General features: G+C 41.4%; 2 protein-coding genes across 2 annotated transcripts; both read right to left on the bottom strand.

Moving 5' to 3' along the window:
* Positions 1 to 1,044: 1,044 nt before the first annotated feature.
* LOC112203954 lies at positions 1,045 to 1,755 on the bottom strand. The gene has a single exon (XM_024344850.1). It carries the CDS (start codon positions 1,753 to 1,755, stop codon positions 1,045 to 1,047), a length of 711 nt encoding a protein of 236 aa, XP_024200618.1.
* An 18-nt stretch (positions 1,756 to 1,773) lies between these two features.
* Positions 1,774 to 13,595, bottom strand: LOC121049220. The gene is made up of 8 exons (XM_040505886.1): positions 13,055 to 13,595; positions 10,936 to 12,656; positions 10,342 to 10,782; positions 9,512 to 9,969; positions 8,696 to 8,818; positions 2,700 to 2,763; positions 2,071 to 2,616; positions 1,774 to 2,010 (listed from the first exon to the last, which is right to left on the bottom strand). The coding sequence occupies exons 1-8, from the start codon at positions 13,593 to 13,595 to the stop codon at positions 1,774 to 1,776; spliced, it is 4,131 nt and encodes a 1,376-aa protein (XP_040361820.1).
* Between the last annotated feature and the right edge of the window lie 1,667 nt (positions 13,596 to 15,262).

Below are 15,262 nucleotides of genomic sequence, written 5' to 3' on the forward strand. Positions count from 1 at the left end.
AAAACAATAAAAAGAATGACGAGCTAACCTTTCAAGCATTTGATCAATGAAGGGCAATGGGAAGTGATCTTTCCTTGTGGTGGCGTTGAGCTTTCTGTAGTCAATGCAAACTCTGTGTCCAGTCACAGTTCTTTGTGGCACAAGCTCATTCTCCTCATTCTTCACAAACGTGATTCCACTCTTCTTAGGCACTACTTGCACGGGTGAGACCCACCTACTATCCGAAATGGGGTAGATGACTCCACAATCCAAGAGCTTTATCACCTCCTTCTTGACTACTTCCATCATTGGAGGGTTGAGGCACCTTTGGGCCTCTACTGTGGGTTTCGCCCCCTCCTCAAGAAGTATTTTGTGGACACAACGTGTAGGGCTAATTCCTTTGATATCTGCCAAAGTCCATCCAATAGGAGTCTTGTGCTTCTTCAACACATCCACCAACTTACCTTCTTGCTCAACCGTGAGCTTTGAGGACACAATCACTGGTAAGGTGTCGTTATCTCCCAAAAAGGTATACTTCAAGTGATCTGGAAGCTGTTTAAGTTCAAGTGTTGGTGCCTGAATCACTGAAGGGACAGGTTTATTAATAGACAACTGAATTGACAAAGGTTTAGGAGCTTTACCTACAATAGGTGGCGCTGACTCAAGGTAAGCCACACTCTTAAGCACTTTGTCATCCAAGACGTCATCCATGGCTTCCTTTAATGGAATCTCCTTACCAATGCTAGAATAGCCAATTCCTTTTTCCATGGTGGTATGCAAAGCATCCTCATTCATTACTTCAAAAATTTTCTGAGCAAGAGAGTCCAGAAGGTCAGTAGTACTAACAGAGTAATCATTAGAAAGAGGGTACCTCATAGCTGCTTCGAAAACATTGAAGCTAATAACTTCACCATCAAACTCCATAGTCAAGGAGCCATTGAACACATCAATCTTGGTTCTAACCATCCTCATGAAGGGTCTTCCAAGCAAAAATGGCATTGAGTTCTGAGGAGACTCCCCCATTTCCAAGACATAAAAGTGTGCAGGAAAGATCAAGCTATTCATCTACACAAGGACATCCTCAACATACCCTTTCAGATAAGCATTAGATCTGTCAGCTAATTGGATAATCACATTATCATTTTTAAGCTCGCCTAGGTCTAGAGATTCATAAATACTATAAGGCATAACATTTATAGAAGCTCTTAGATCTAGCATCACATTTTCGAAATTAGTGTTACCAATAGTGCAAGGGATAGAAAAACTTCCTGGGTCTTTAAGCTTAGGTGGAAGCTTTCTCTGAATCACAGCTAAGACGTTTTCAGACATTTTTACTACCTTTTTCTCACGTGTACGTCTCCTAGTGGTGCAAAGCTCCTTCAAGTACTTAGCGTACTTAGGGATTTGAGTAAGACACTCAATCAAAGGTATGTTGACTTGTACCTTCTTGAAAATCTCCAAAATTGGTTTTTCCTCCTCCTCCTTCTTTGATTTTGCAAATCTGTTTGGAAATGGAATATAGGACGATGGATTAGCAATAACTGAACTTTGAAAGTTAGGAACATTACCTTTTGGGGGTTCAGACGTTGGAGATGCTTGTGTCTCAACCTTAGATGTGGCAAGGTCCTTCTCAAGTACCCTTTTAGAATACTCAACGTCCTCCTCTTCTTCTATCACGGCTTGGGCTTTATTACCTTTCTCTGGTGGATCCACAAGTGTACGTCCACTCCTTGTTGTGATAGCCTTAGAAAATTGGGGCTCTGGGTCCGAAATCATATCTATAAAGCCCAACACTTAACCTATTTGTTCCTTCAATTCCAAGATGTCCTTACGACTGTCCACAAGTGCTTGAGTAGAACTTGCTAAAGCTTCAAACATCTTATCATAGCTAGGGTTAGAAATCGAGTCAAAATTGGAAGAAACAAAGTTCTGAAAAACCTGAGGCTTATAAAAGCCTTGTTGAACATAGTCACCAATAACGTTGCAATCTTCCCAAGTTCGGGAGATTGGTTGTCCATGAATGCTAAGTACCTAGCTCACAATTGAAGTAAGTTTGTTAAGCTTTTCATCCAAAATATCATAGTTACTTACCTCACTTACCCTCTGCGTTGAATTACCAAGGCCTTCATATTGTTGAGCATTTAAAGCACGATTGGCAATCAATTTCATTCCCTCTGATGGCATTTTGTCTACAAAGGCCCCACCACTTGCAGCATCTAACATTTGTCTATCCAAATGGGTGAGTCCTTCATAGAAGAATTGGAGGAGATTCTCGTCCTTGAAGTTATGTTGTGGACATTGTGATAACAAGGCCTTGAACCTCTCATAATAAGCTGGATAAGTCTCATGCACATCTTGAGCAATTCCTGTGATTTTCTTCCTAAGCATGATCACACGTGAAGTGGGAAAATACGTTTCCAAAAATGCTTCCATTAATCCATTCCAAGATGTAATATGTCCTTTAGGCAGCTCATACAACCAATCCTTTGCACGATCCTCCAGAGAAAATGGGAATGCCTTTAACTTGAAGATGTCTTCATCAACCTCTTGAGGCGTCATACATGAGCAAACAAATAGAAACTCCTTCAAGTGCTTATTAGGGTCTTCAACATTAAAGCCATGGAAAATGGGAAGTCTCTGAAGCAATCCAGATTTCATTTCAAAGTGATAAGACTTTCCATTTGCAGCAGCAGGGTACACAATTGCGTTGGGGAGCCCACCAGGCACAATGAGGACGCAAGGTCCTTAATAGACTGGGTTAATCCTTTAGCCATTTGATTTTCCCTATAATTCAAAGAATAAGTTAGTAAAGTAAAATTGATAGGAAATACAAGTATACGAATTAACTATACATCTTACACGAAATTTACAAGTATTTTATGGGATATAAAACTTTACAATTTTACATGTGTATTTTTTGTCCCTTCCAATGTTTAATAAGAACAAAAATTCGATTATAAACCCAAAATTAAAATTGGAACGTGCAACCCAAGTATAGTCGCCTAGACACAAACCTCCCTTCAAATCTTTTGGGCAACCTTACTGAAATGGCCAGGTGGGGGAGGATGAACACAAGAGGCAAAATTCATTTTGGCTTGAGCTACTCCCACATAGTGGTTTAGGCCCAATTGTATGCACTTCTGAATTTAGAACCTGTCATGGACGTTGTCCCCTTTCTAGACACCATTCCACATAGGCTATACTTAGATAAGAAAAGTCATAAGTGTGAAGACAGTTCAACAAGTGTTAATAAAGGTCACCCTCAACCTTAAGGGACCTGAACTAGGTGCCCATAAAGGGTTTAGGCCAATATTTACAAAAGAGACTTCACATATTTCCAAAATTAATTTCAAACTTATAATAAAACCTTTATCCCTACCAAACACCATCATTAACGAAAAACACAAAACAAATATATATGTTTTTTTTTTTTTTACTATTTCACACATATACATATATACAATATTGACGAAACAAATGCAAAAAGACTTTTCAATCCCCGACAATGGAGCCAAAAATTGATGAGCTCAAAATGAGTTCTCAAAATTAACCCTGTTGACAATTGCTAGTATATAGCAAGTAGGGATCGTTTTATCCAGGGATTGAGGGTGCTCCTGTCATTTAAACATCAAAGAAAAGAATATTAATACAAATATACAATATTTACGAAAATTAAAAGGAATTAAAGGGGGGTTCGAAAATTGTTTTATTTACTAAACTAATTATCTAACTAACTAATTACAATGACCAATCAGCCAAGAATCAAGATAAGATGAACATATGAGAATGTATGATGTAATTAACAACCTTTAAAAAGAATTCGAGGATACAAATTATAATTTTCGAATGAAAACACATACTTGCACGAAATCAATCAAGAACAAACCATGGACGCATGCACAGGTTCTTATTACTTTCCTTAGTTAAATTAACTAGATGAACGCACCATAGTTAATCCTATTAAACATGCATGCTAATGAGTGACCAATCCAATAACACACATATTGTAACGTCCCGAACCTAAATTTACCAGTTTACAAGTCTTTCGATGGGTAAACGACATTTACATTTACTTTTTGGCTTCGTTTCGACATTTTAGGGGGCCCTAAAAGTTGACTTTTTGTTCGGGTCAAAATTTGAGAAAATTTCCTTCATGAAAGTTGTAGTGGACGTTAAACCGAGCGCGTGCATATGTGGTACGTAAAAATCCGATCTCATATACAAAAGTTATACGCGAAAATGTGAAAGTTACTGTTCACGGTAAGTAGTATATATTTGAATTTCTACTGTTGGCCGGTAACTTTTCTTTTCTCTTTCTCTCTCCTCCTCCCCTCGCATTTTTCTCTCTTCCTTCGGCAATCTACAACTCCGGTGATCTCTCTCTTCCGGCCACCTGACGGCGCAAGACCGGTGGCTACGGACTCGTCTCGACCTACTCGTGGCGCCTACGGTGGTATCTCACGGTAACTTGGCCGGAAAATGACGAACCAAGTCGTGGGAGTTTACTGTAGCAATTGATCGTTGACCTCAATTCCGGTCACCTCCGGCGACAAAGCCAGGCTTTTTAGAAGCGCCTTGAGGCGTACTTGAAGCTCCCCAAATACCTTGAGGCGATTTGCAACATGGAGGGAGAAAGCATAATTAGAAAATTTTACTCTACTTCGGTTTGCTTAATTGTTCGGCCACTTAGAGGTATTTTCTGACTTGGCCACAGTTATGAAAGACGCTTGGAATGTTGAGTTGTTAATGCTGGTAAAATTTAGTAGCCAGATATGGTGGTTGACCGGCGGCGTGTGGGGTCCAGGCACAGCTGCCTGTGGCGGCGCGTGAGGGCGCGTCCGGCCGTTCCTGGTGAGTTTTTTTGGTTTATTGGGTAGTATATATTGTTGCGAATTTATGGATAGGTGTTTGGTGGAAATTGGAGGAGGTTTGGATATTAATCGGAATTTCCGAAGTTCAATAGTTTGGTTATTGATTTATGAGAATTCCACTATCAGATTTCTCTCAGCTTTGCCCTAGAAACCTTCAATTAAAGAATAGATGCAAATGATGAAGTTTTGGTTTAATCAGAGAAGAAATAGAAATGTTGATTTATGAGAATAGGACATTGGAATCGTATTTTATTCCGGATTGTTATTCACGAATTATAATTGTGTACAGGGCGATATACCAAGTTATTGCTCGACGAAAGAGCTTGTATGCGTGATCGCCTCAATAGTACTGTGAGTGGACATTTATTTTAAATTAAATGTGCATGCAGTATATTATTAATTTCCGATTGAGGTTTAATTTATTATTTGAATTATTGAGTATTATGAGTTTATGAGCTTGATTTCTTGAGATTTATTATGCTGTATGAGTCACGGGATTTTTAGTATTGAAATTCCTTCCCGAGGGCTTTTAGTAGATTTTTGAGATAGTTATTCAGAAGTATTTGAGTTGAGAAATGATTTTCAGGAAGTGACTGATTCAGAAAATATTATGAAAATTATGGATTTCAATATCAGTTTTTATGAGGATTCACGAGTACGAATGTTTCATCGAATATTTGAGCATGATTGAATTATCGAGATTTATTGAGCTTTAAGCTCCGCACTTATCAACCTTGAAGTTAGATTGAGTTTTCTTTCCGAAAGCATTTATTGATTTATAGAGTATTTGATTTATGTTTTTGAGGATTTATTGAGATATTGAGGTTTGATTTAGCGAGATAATTCTGAGTTATGCTTTCGGTGAATTTTATATGTTTTATTGAAGTAATAGCAAGTTTCTTTCCGAAAGCAAGTAATTGAAAGAGGTTGTTTCCAGTTTATTGAGGAGGCTATCAGTCAGCGCATGCATGCATTACCTAGTTGGCAGTCCCTTCTAGGTAATAGTCTGGTTGGCAGTCCCTTCCAGACTACAGTCCGGTTGGCAGTCCCTTCCAGACTATAGCCCGGTTGGCAGTCCCATCCGATGCGTCATCTGGTTGGCAGTCCCTTCCAGATGACATGAGGTAGTTAGTTGGCAGTCCCTTCTAACTACCTGTGGTTAGTTGGCAGTCCCTTCTATCCACCGCCTCCTGTTCCGATTGGCAGTTCCTTCCGATGCGTCTTCTGGGTGGCAGTCCCTCCCAGATGGCATGAGATGACTAGACAGCAGTCCTTTCTAGTCATCAAATGAACTTCTTGAAAATGATGTTTTAAAAAGGATTGAGGATGATGATTAAAAGTATTTTTCCAAGATTGTTACTGCATGCGAGATTTTAGAGAATAACTTGCGAAAGCATTAAGTTTTACTTATACATTCGAAAGTACTTATTTTTCGTCCATTCACTCTAACGGTTTTTAAATGTTTTCCCCTAGGCCCTTCGGTTTTAAATGCCCAGTTTGCAGGCCAGTTTAGCTTGAGGTCGAGCGTACTTGGGGTTGAGGTATAGCTGTCATAGCTTCTGCATTATAAAAGTATTGGTCGTTTATCTTGTATTCTACCTTTTTGTATGCCTAAGAAATAGATTGCTCTGATAACTCTTGAGATTAATATTCTTAAGTATCAGAATTGTTTGTGAAATAGGAGATGTTGTGATATAGGGAGCAGGGTGGCTCCAGGAGAATATGGATGGATGATTTAGAAGTGTAAATGCTTTTCTACAGGTTGTGGGTTGTCCATTTTTAGGAGAAGTTCTGTCAAATTTTTCGTAGAATTTCTTCTAAGGTGGGCCCCGCAGGGCCTCTTCGGATTTCAGGGTGAAATCCGGGGCGGGTCCTATCACATATCCAAAGCATTAAACACTTAGAAAGTTTGATTGATTTAAGAAAAACACACAAGTTAGAACACCAATCGAGCATGCAATTCTCTTTGGTGATTTACCTAAGGAATTATAGGTTTTCCACTTTAATTAACAAGACATAGAATGCTAGCATCTTATTATGGATTCAATCATGTAACTCGAAACCTAAGTTGGTCGTCAAAGAAATCGAAACATGAAAGGTGGGATTTGACAGGACCCGACCCAGGAATCACCCCAATTACCTGGATACGAGCCTGCGGGGCCCACGTTAAGCGAAATCCTACTGAAAATTCGGCAGAACCTCCCCTAAATATGGGCTACCCAAAAATTCCACAAACCTGGACATGATTACAACATTAACTTCTACTCAACCTACAATATCATATTTACAACCCAAGCACATATATTACATCCGGAAAGTTCAAATCCCAACATAACCTCCGTAAGCAACAACAATCCGAACAACAACATCCATCAAATTAAAGGAAAAGGATTATCAGAGCAACACCTAAACTAAGCCGATATCATACAAGGTAGGTTAAGTAATAACCTACGGACAAAAACGGAAGCGCTGATTTCCAAGGTCCTTTAAGCCTGGACGCGATCTCTGCTAATCTGAAATCTAGGCATTTGAAAACGAAGGGCCCAGGGGAAAACATTTAAAATCCGTTAGAGTGAGTGGATAAAACCGAAACAAGAATCAAATAATTTATGGTATGCTTTCCCATTTCTCTTTCCAACAAAACAAACATGCAGCGAGACTTCATAAAAATTTCCAACTCACTCTTTTTCCAAGAAACTCAGTTGATGACTAGGAAGGACTGCTTACTAGGCATCTCATGCCATCGGGGAGGGACTGCCACCCGATGACGCACCGGAAGGGACTGCCAACCGGAATAGGAGGCGGTGATTAGTTGGGACTGCAAACTAGCCACAGGTAGTAGACGGGACTGCCGACTAACTATCTCAAGTCATCTGGAAGGGACTGCCAACCAGATGACGCATCGGATGGGACTGCCAACCGAGCTGTAGTCTGGATGGGACTGCCGACCAGACTATTACCTAGAAGGGACTGCCAACTAGGTAAGATACACATGCGCCAAAACTGGCCTCCTTGTCAACTGTTTCCTTTTTGATCCTTTTCTTTCCATAAAATCACATTTACTCAAATAACAATCCATTTCAAAATTTAATACCATGCTGCATGCATTATTTAAATAAAACAAAGGTCCACTCACAAGTGAGTCCCGCAACTAACCCTGCTGCCTGCCGGTGTCCTCCTCGCTCGAGGGCTCAGTACGTCCTGTCACAATAGAATAGAATATAATTGACCATAATAAGGAAATACTCTCAAAATCAACTCGTTCCCCTCGGAAAAGCATCTGTTATTCCTAAATTGTTATAAAACTCCCACACTTCAATTCGGAATTAAATTCTATAATTCCTTACAATCTCAATGCCCTCCAACTCATAACAACTCAACCGATTTTTAATTCGATATCTTAACCATTCAATAACCTCGCTTTATCTAAACCTTCCCAAGGAGCGTTCGATAACTTAATCAATTTAATTTCACTTCCTTCATCACAAATTACCACCAATAAATAATATAATTCCTTTCCAAAAATTTCCATAATCTTTCCTAGCTTCCCTTATTTCTCACTCACAATTCCATCTCTAAATTTTCTTTCCAAAACACAGTCTCCACTCCAAACTCCTCCACAAAATAGAATAATTCCACAATAACCTTAATAGTAAATTAACAAGAGATTTACCCATAAAATTTATAATCCATACTATCCAAAATAACAATAACTACACCAAAATTCCAAAAAAACTCAAACCAAACAATCCTCAAGTTTAACACAAAACTCAAAGGTGAAATCCAATTTCGGTCAACCTATTTAGCTCAAAATTATCTCCACAACACCCCCAACAATTTTATACCTACAATCACAAGCAGAAAAAGCCGGAATTCCAAACCCAAACTCAAGAACTCGGATGGAACTGTTCACACTACTGTTCACGTCCCCAAACACCTTCAAATCTTCCTCCACCGGCCAACACAAGCTGCAATAGTTAGATATGATCATCAACAACAACCCAGCAACCCAAAACTTCAAAGAAATCCGGCGGAAATCGCTGGAAAAACCCAAATCGGAGCCAAACCCCGATTTTCCCCTTTTTGCAATTCTCTTCAAATCTCTTAAACCGAAGCTACCCAAGGTGAAAGACTTACATGGCTAGAAGGAGAAGGAAGAGAGGATCACGCCGTGCCCAACCTTTCGTCCTGGGGTGGCCGGACGGCGACGGAATCGCCTGAGAGAGAGAGAGCAGCGGCGGAAGAAAAAAAAGAAAGGGGGGGCTCGGGTTCGTCCCGTTCTCTCTCCTTCTTCTTTTTTTTTTTTTTTTGATTCTTTTTACTTTCTCTCTCTTCCCATCTGATTTTAACCCCTTTTTACCACAAATAGAAGCTCACAAAAAGACAACCATGCCAAAAATAGAAATTTCTATTTTTGGTCATAACTTTTCCGATATAAATCCAATTTAAACAAACTACGTGTCCACGAACTCGATTTTTCGTATTCTACGACAATCTCAAAGAAATTTCCTAATTTACCGGACTAAAGAAAAAGTCACTCCTCAGTCAACCACGGTAAAAAGTAACTAGTAGGTACGGGGCATTACAATCTTCCCTCCTTATAAAAATTTCGTCCTCGAAATTATTCCTGTCAAGGAAAAAGATGTGGATACTGTTGCCTCATTTGATCCTCTGGTTCCCAAGTATCTTCTTCAATTAGGTGATTCCTCCACAATACTTTAACCAAAGGTATAACCTTACTTCGGAGTACTTGCTCACGACGATCAAGGATCTGTACTGGTTCTTCTTCATATGTTAGATCTTCTGTAAGTGTAATGGGTTGAGCTGGTAACACATGTGAAGGATCAGTGATGTACTTGCGAAGCATGGAGACATGGAAGACATCATGTACTCGAGATAGTTGTGGAGGTAAAGCCGAGCGATAAGCGACAAGACCAATTCGTTCCACAATCTCATAGGGACCCATATACCTTGGGCTTAGTTTCCCTCGTTTACCAAACCTTACCACACCCTTCCAAGGAGATAACTTCAAAAATACCCAATCACCAACTTGAAATTCAAGATGCTTCCTGTGTTTATCTGCGTAGCTTTTCTGTCTGCTTTGAGCCGTCTTGAGTCTCTCTCTGATCACCTTAACTTTATCTGTTGTGATTTCAATAATCTCAGGACCAATAAGTTGTCTTTCTCCCACTTCATCCCAACAAAAGGGGGTCCTACACTGTTTCCCATACAAAGCTTCGTAGGGAGCCATACCAATACTCGAATGGTAACTGTTGTTATATGCAAACTCCATCAAGGCCAAATGCTTATCCCAACTTCCTTTAAATTGTAGAGAACAAGCCCTCAACATATCTTCCAAAGTCTGTATAGTCCGCTCAGATTGTCCATCAATTTGAGGATGGAAAGCAGTACTAAATTGTAATTCTGTTCCCATAAATTTGTGAACCTTTCTCCAAAACTTTGATGTGAATCGAGCATCACGATCAGAAACAATGGACTCGGGAACACCATGAAGCTTTACAATTTCGTCCACATACAACTTTGCCAATTTGTCCAAACTAAAGGTTTCCTTTACTGCCAAAAAATGAGCTGATTTGGTGAGTCGATCCACAATCACCCAAATACCATCCTTACCATCCTGCGTACGAGGTAACTTGTAAATAAAATCCATGGTGAGATGTTCCCATTTCCATTTCGGGATGGGCAAAGGTTGCAACAATCCCGACGGTTTTTGCCTTTCCGCTTTCACTTGCTGGCACACAAGGCATTTACTCACAAAAGCTGCAATTTCTCTTTTCATGTTTGGCCACCAATAGTACTCTTTGAGAGTCCGATACATTTTTGTACCACCAGGATGCAGGGCATACGCGGAGTTATGAGCTTCATCAAGTATTTCTCGTTTAAGTGCTTCAACGTTAGGAACACAAAGTCTCTTCCCAAACATCAATGTTCCATCTCTTCGAATAGAAAACTCAAGTTGCCAACCACCACGAACACCTTCTTTAATCCCTTCAATTCTTGGATCAAGAGGCTGGGCTTCTCGTATTTTATCAATGAATGCTGGTCTCACATGAAAACTAACCACCAGAGTACCAACCTCATCAACCGATAACTCAACCCCTGTAGACCTCAACTCTGACACTCGAGTGGCCCTTAAATATGACAAGGTCACGGATGGATTCCTACTAAGTGCATCCGCCACCACATTCGCTTTACCGGGGTGATACTCAATGGTACAATCATAATCTTCAATCAATTCCATCCATCTTCGTTGTCTTAAATTTAAATTCGGTTGTGTAAACACATACTTGTGGCTCTTATGGTCAGTGAAAATCTGACATCTGGCTCCATACAGATAATGCCTCCATAGCTTAAGAGCAAGTACAATAGCTGCCAACTCTAAATCATGTGTGGGATAATTCAACTCATGTGGCTTCAACTGTCTAGAAGCATAAGCAATCACATTACCATGCTGCATTAGAACACAGCCTAAGCCTTGTCTAGAGGCATCGCTGTAAATTACATACTCCCCACTATCATCAGGTAAGGATAGAATTGGAGCACTAGTCAGCCGACTCTTAAGTTCTTGGAAGCTCCGCTCACAATTTTTAGACCAAACAAATCTGACACCCTTTCTCGTTAACTTAGTAAGAGGAGCGGCAATTCTAGAAAAGTTTTGCACAAAACGTCGATAGTAACCAGCAAGACCCAAGAAACTACGAATTTCCGTTACATTGGTAGGTCTTTCCCAATTCAACACTGCTTCTACTTTTTGGGGATCAACACTAACACCAGCAGCTGTAATGACGTGACCCAAGAATGTCACTTGGTCAAGCCAAAACTCACACTTACTGAATTTAGCATACAATTGGAGTAGCCGTAGAGTCTCCAACACAATATTCAAGTGCTCAGCATGTAACTCCTCACTTTTAGAATAAACCAGTATGTCATCAATGAACACAATCACAAAGCGGTCAAGACACGGGCGAAACACCCTGTTCATGAGATCCATAAAAGCAGCGGGTGCATTAGTCAACCCAAAAGGCATAACAAGAAACTCATAATGACCATAACGTGATCGAAAAGCAGTTTTGGCTACATCCTCCTCTTTAATCCGTAACTGATGATAACCAGACCTCAAATCAATCTTTGAGAAAACTTTAGCACCCCTCAACTGGTCAAACAAATCATCAATGCGGGGCAAGGGATATTTATTCCTTATAGTCACCCTGTTTAGTTTCCGGTAATCAATACAAAGCCTCAAAGTACCGTCTTTCTTCTTCACAAACAACACAGGTGCACCCCAGGGAGATACACTAGGTTGTATAAACCCTTTATCCGTTAACTCCTGCAACTGTATATACAACTCCTTCACTTCTGCCGGTGCCATTCTATAAGGTGCTTGAGAGATGGGTGTCGTACCTGGAAGTAAATCAATGGTAAAGTCTATCTCTCGCACCGGGGGCAATCCAGGCAATTCTTCTGGAAATACATCTGGATAGTCACCAGCAATAGGAATTTGGCTGAGATCCATAACTTCGGCATTTGAATTCACCACATGTGCCAAATAAGCTTGGCAACCCTTACTCAACATCTTCTTAGCAGTTAAAGCTGAGATTATGCAAGATGGGAGAACCTCCCGTTCACCATAAAAGGTGACAACTGGCTTACCCGGACTCCGAAATAATATAGTACTACAAAAGCAATCCACTAAGGCATGATGCATCCGAAGGAAATCCATCCCTAGGATTACATCAAACTCCACTAACTCAAATGGAATCAAGTCCGCCTCTAAGCAAACTCCTTCTACAAACACTCCACAAAAATGATGTACCCACTCAATTCTATGTCTTTCCCCCGATGGTAGAACAACATGCCACTCTCCGAGTAGGAGAGATGGGGGCACATTAGCAAAGAAAGAAAACCTCTTAGACATAAAGGAGTGAGAGGCTCCAGGATCAATCAAAATGAAAGCTGGTTGACCAAAAACAATTAACATACCCATAATGACGTTCGGTGCAGTGCGACCCTCCTGCTGGGTCATAGCATGAAGATGGGCCTAGGTCACTGGACGCCCTCTCTGTCCACGACCCGGCTGAGTGCTGCTCCTGCCTGACAAACTGCCATGAGAACCCGAACTAGTAGCACCCGCAGAGGTCTGACCCATACTCTGACTAGTAGTAGTGAAGACTCCCTGGGTCAACTGAGGGCATTCTCTCCTGTAGTGACCCCACTGGCCACACTGGTAATAAGTCCCCACACCTGCCTGACACGGGCCCGCATGGTGTCTACCACAAGTAGCACACTGGGGATAGTCTCTCGGAATCGCCTGTCTACCAAAGCCTCCACTGCAACTAGCAGTGCCACCCCTGAACTGTCTCCTACCTGTCTGCCCAGGCCTCCTGAAGAGTCCCCTGAAGCGCTGACGAGAGCTAGAATCTGAACTGCTCGGTCTACTGCTTGATGACATGCAGAACCCGAACTGGAGGCAATTCTCTTAGATGGCCCCTGACTGGGACCGCCAATCTCCAAAGGTCGGGAACCGTCCAGATATCTAGCCTCACACCTCATAGCAGCCTCCACTGCTAACTTAAAAGTCGGATAATCGTGAGGCGCCAACCAATCTCTATATACAGGTAGGAGACCATTGATAAACTGATCAACCTTCAACTTTTCTATGGCCACCAACTCAGGGGCAAACCGAGACAAAGCAATGAAACGCTCCTCATACTGTAACACGGTCATCTCTTCAGTCTACTTCAACTGCATGAACTCAAATCGGAGACGGTGCTGGGATGCCTGATTATAGTACCGATTTGAGAACTCCGTTTTGAACTCTTCCCAAGTCATGGTAGTTGGGTCAAAACCCATATTCCTGGTACCCTGCCACCAAAGCCATGCATCCCCGTCTAGGAGGTCAATAGCCAAAGGAACCCTCCTAGCAGCTGGACAACCCAAGGACTCAAATACTCTCTCCATGCGGGTAATCCAGTCTCCTGCTACGGACTTCGTAGGGGCACTAGAGAAAGTATACGCCCCATGGCGTCTGGCACACTCCACAGTATAATCAGTCCTACGATTGGGGAGGGCCGCTGCAAAACGCTCAAACAACCGCTCCACGGTCCGTAACAACCCACGAGGAACCTGCTCATCATCACCCTCACCAGCGGGTGAATGGTTCCTGCCAGCATGAGATCTGCGTCCGGGTCTCATTCCACCTGAAATTCCCATAACTGAGTTACACCAAGATATTTATACCAACAACAACTATCTTACATACTTGATTGGTACGTCAGCACCGAAGAGTATATGATGGGGAACCGCTGCAGTCGGGCCATCACTCGAGAGGTACTGAATACTATCAAGCATGTAAGACAACTATAAGAAGATATCGGCCACAGAATCTAATAACCTAGTGCTCTGACACCAACTGACAGGACCCGACCCAGGAATCACCCCAATTACCTGGATACGAGCCTGCGGGGCCTACGTTAAGAGAAATCCTACCGAAAATTCGGCAGAACCTCCCCTAAATATGGGCTACCCAAAAATTCCACAAACCTGGACATGATTACAACATTAACTTCTACTCAACCTACAATATCATATTTACAACCCAAGCACATATATTACATCCGGAAAGTTCAAATCCCAACATAACCTCCGTAAGCAACAACAATCCGAACAACAACATCCATCAAATTAAAGGAAAAGGATTATCAGAGCAACACCTAAACTAAGCCGATATCATACAAGGTAGGTTAAGTAATAACCTACGGACAAAAACGGAAGCGCTGATTTCCAAGGTCCTGTAAGCCTGGACGCGATCTCTGCTAATCTGAAATCTGGGCATTTGAAAACGAAGGGCCCAGGGGAAAACATTTAAAATCCGTTAGAGTGAGTGGACAAAACCGAAACAAGAATCAAATAATTTATGGTATGCTTTCCTATTTCTCTTTCCAACAAAACAAACATGCAGCGAGACTTCATAAAAATTTCCAACTCACTCTTTTTCCAAGAAACTCAGTTGATGACTAGGAAGGACTGCTTCCTAGGCATCTCATGCCATCGGGGAGGGACTGCCACCCGATGACGCACCGGAAGGGACTGCCAACCGGAATAGGAGGCGGTGATTAGTTAGGACTGCCAACTAGCCACAGGTAGTAGACGGGACTGCCGACTAACTATCTCAAGTCATCTGGAAGGGACTGCCAACCAGATGACGCATAGGATGGGACTGCCAACCGAGCTGTAGTCTGGACGGGACTACCAACTAGGTAAGATACGCATGCGCCAAAACTGGCCTCCTTGTCAACTGTTTCCTTTTTGATCCTTTTCTTTCCATAAAATCACATTTACTCAAATAACAATCCATTTCAAAATTTAATACCATGCTGCATGCATTATTTAAA

Source organism: Rosa chinensis, chromosome 5 (genome assembly GCF_002994745.2).
Source record: "Rosa chinensis cultivar Old Blush chromosome 5, RchiOBHm-V2, whole genome shotgun sequence".
NCBI classification, from domain to species: domain Eukaryota; kingdom Viridiplantae; phylum Streptophyta; class Magnoliopsida; order Rosales; family Rosaceae; genus Rosa; species Rosa chinensis.

What these genes read in the sequence shown, in the direction of transcription:
- LOC112203954 (XM_024344850.1), bottom strand. Translation starts at nt 1,755, where the DNA reads ATGATTTCGGACCCAGAGCCCCAATTTTCTAAGGCTATCACAACAAGG.
- LOC121049220 (XM_040505886.1), bottom strand. Translation starts at nt 13,595, where the DNA reads ATGACCGTGTTACAGTATGAGGAGCGTTTCATTGCTTTGTCTCGGTTT. An exon ending in TACAGGAGAGAATGCCCTCA is followed by an intron (nt 12,657 to 13,054) that starts GTTGACCCAGGG and finishes GAGTGTTTGTAG; the next exon opens with AAGGAGTTTGCTTAGAGGCG. An exon ending in TTGATGAGGTTGGTACTCTG is followed by an intron (nt 10,783 to 10,935) that starts GTGGTTAGTTTT and finishes ATGTTTGGGAAG; the next exon opens with AGACTTTGTGTTCCTAACGT.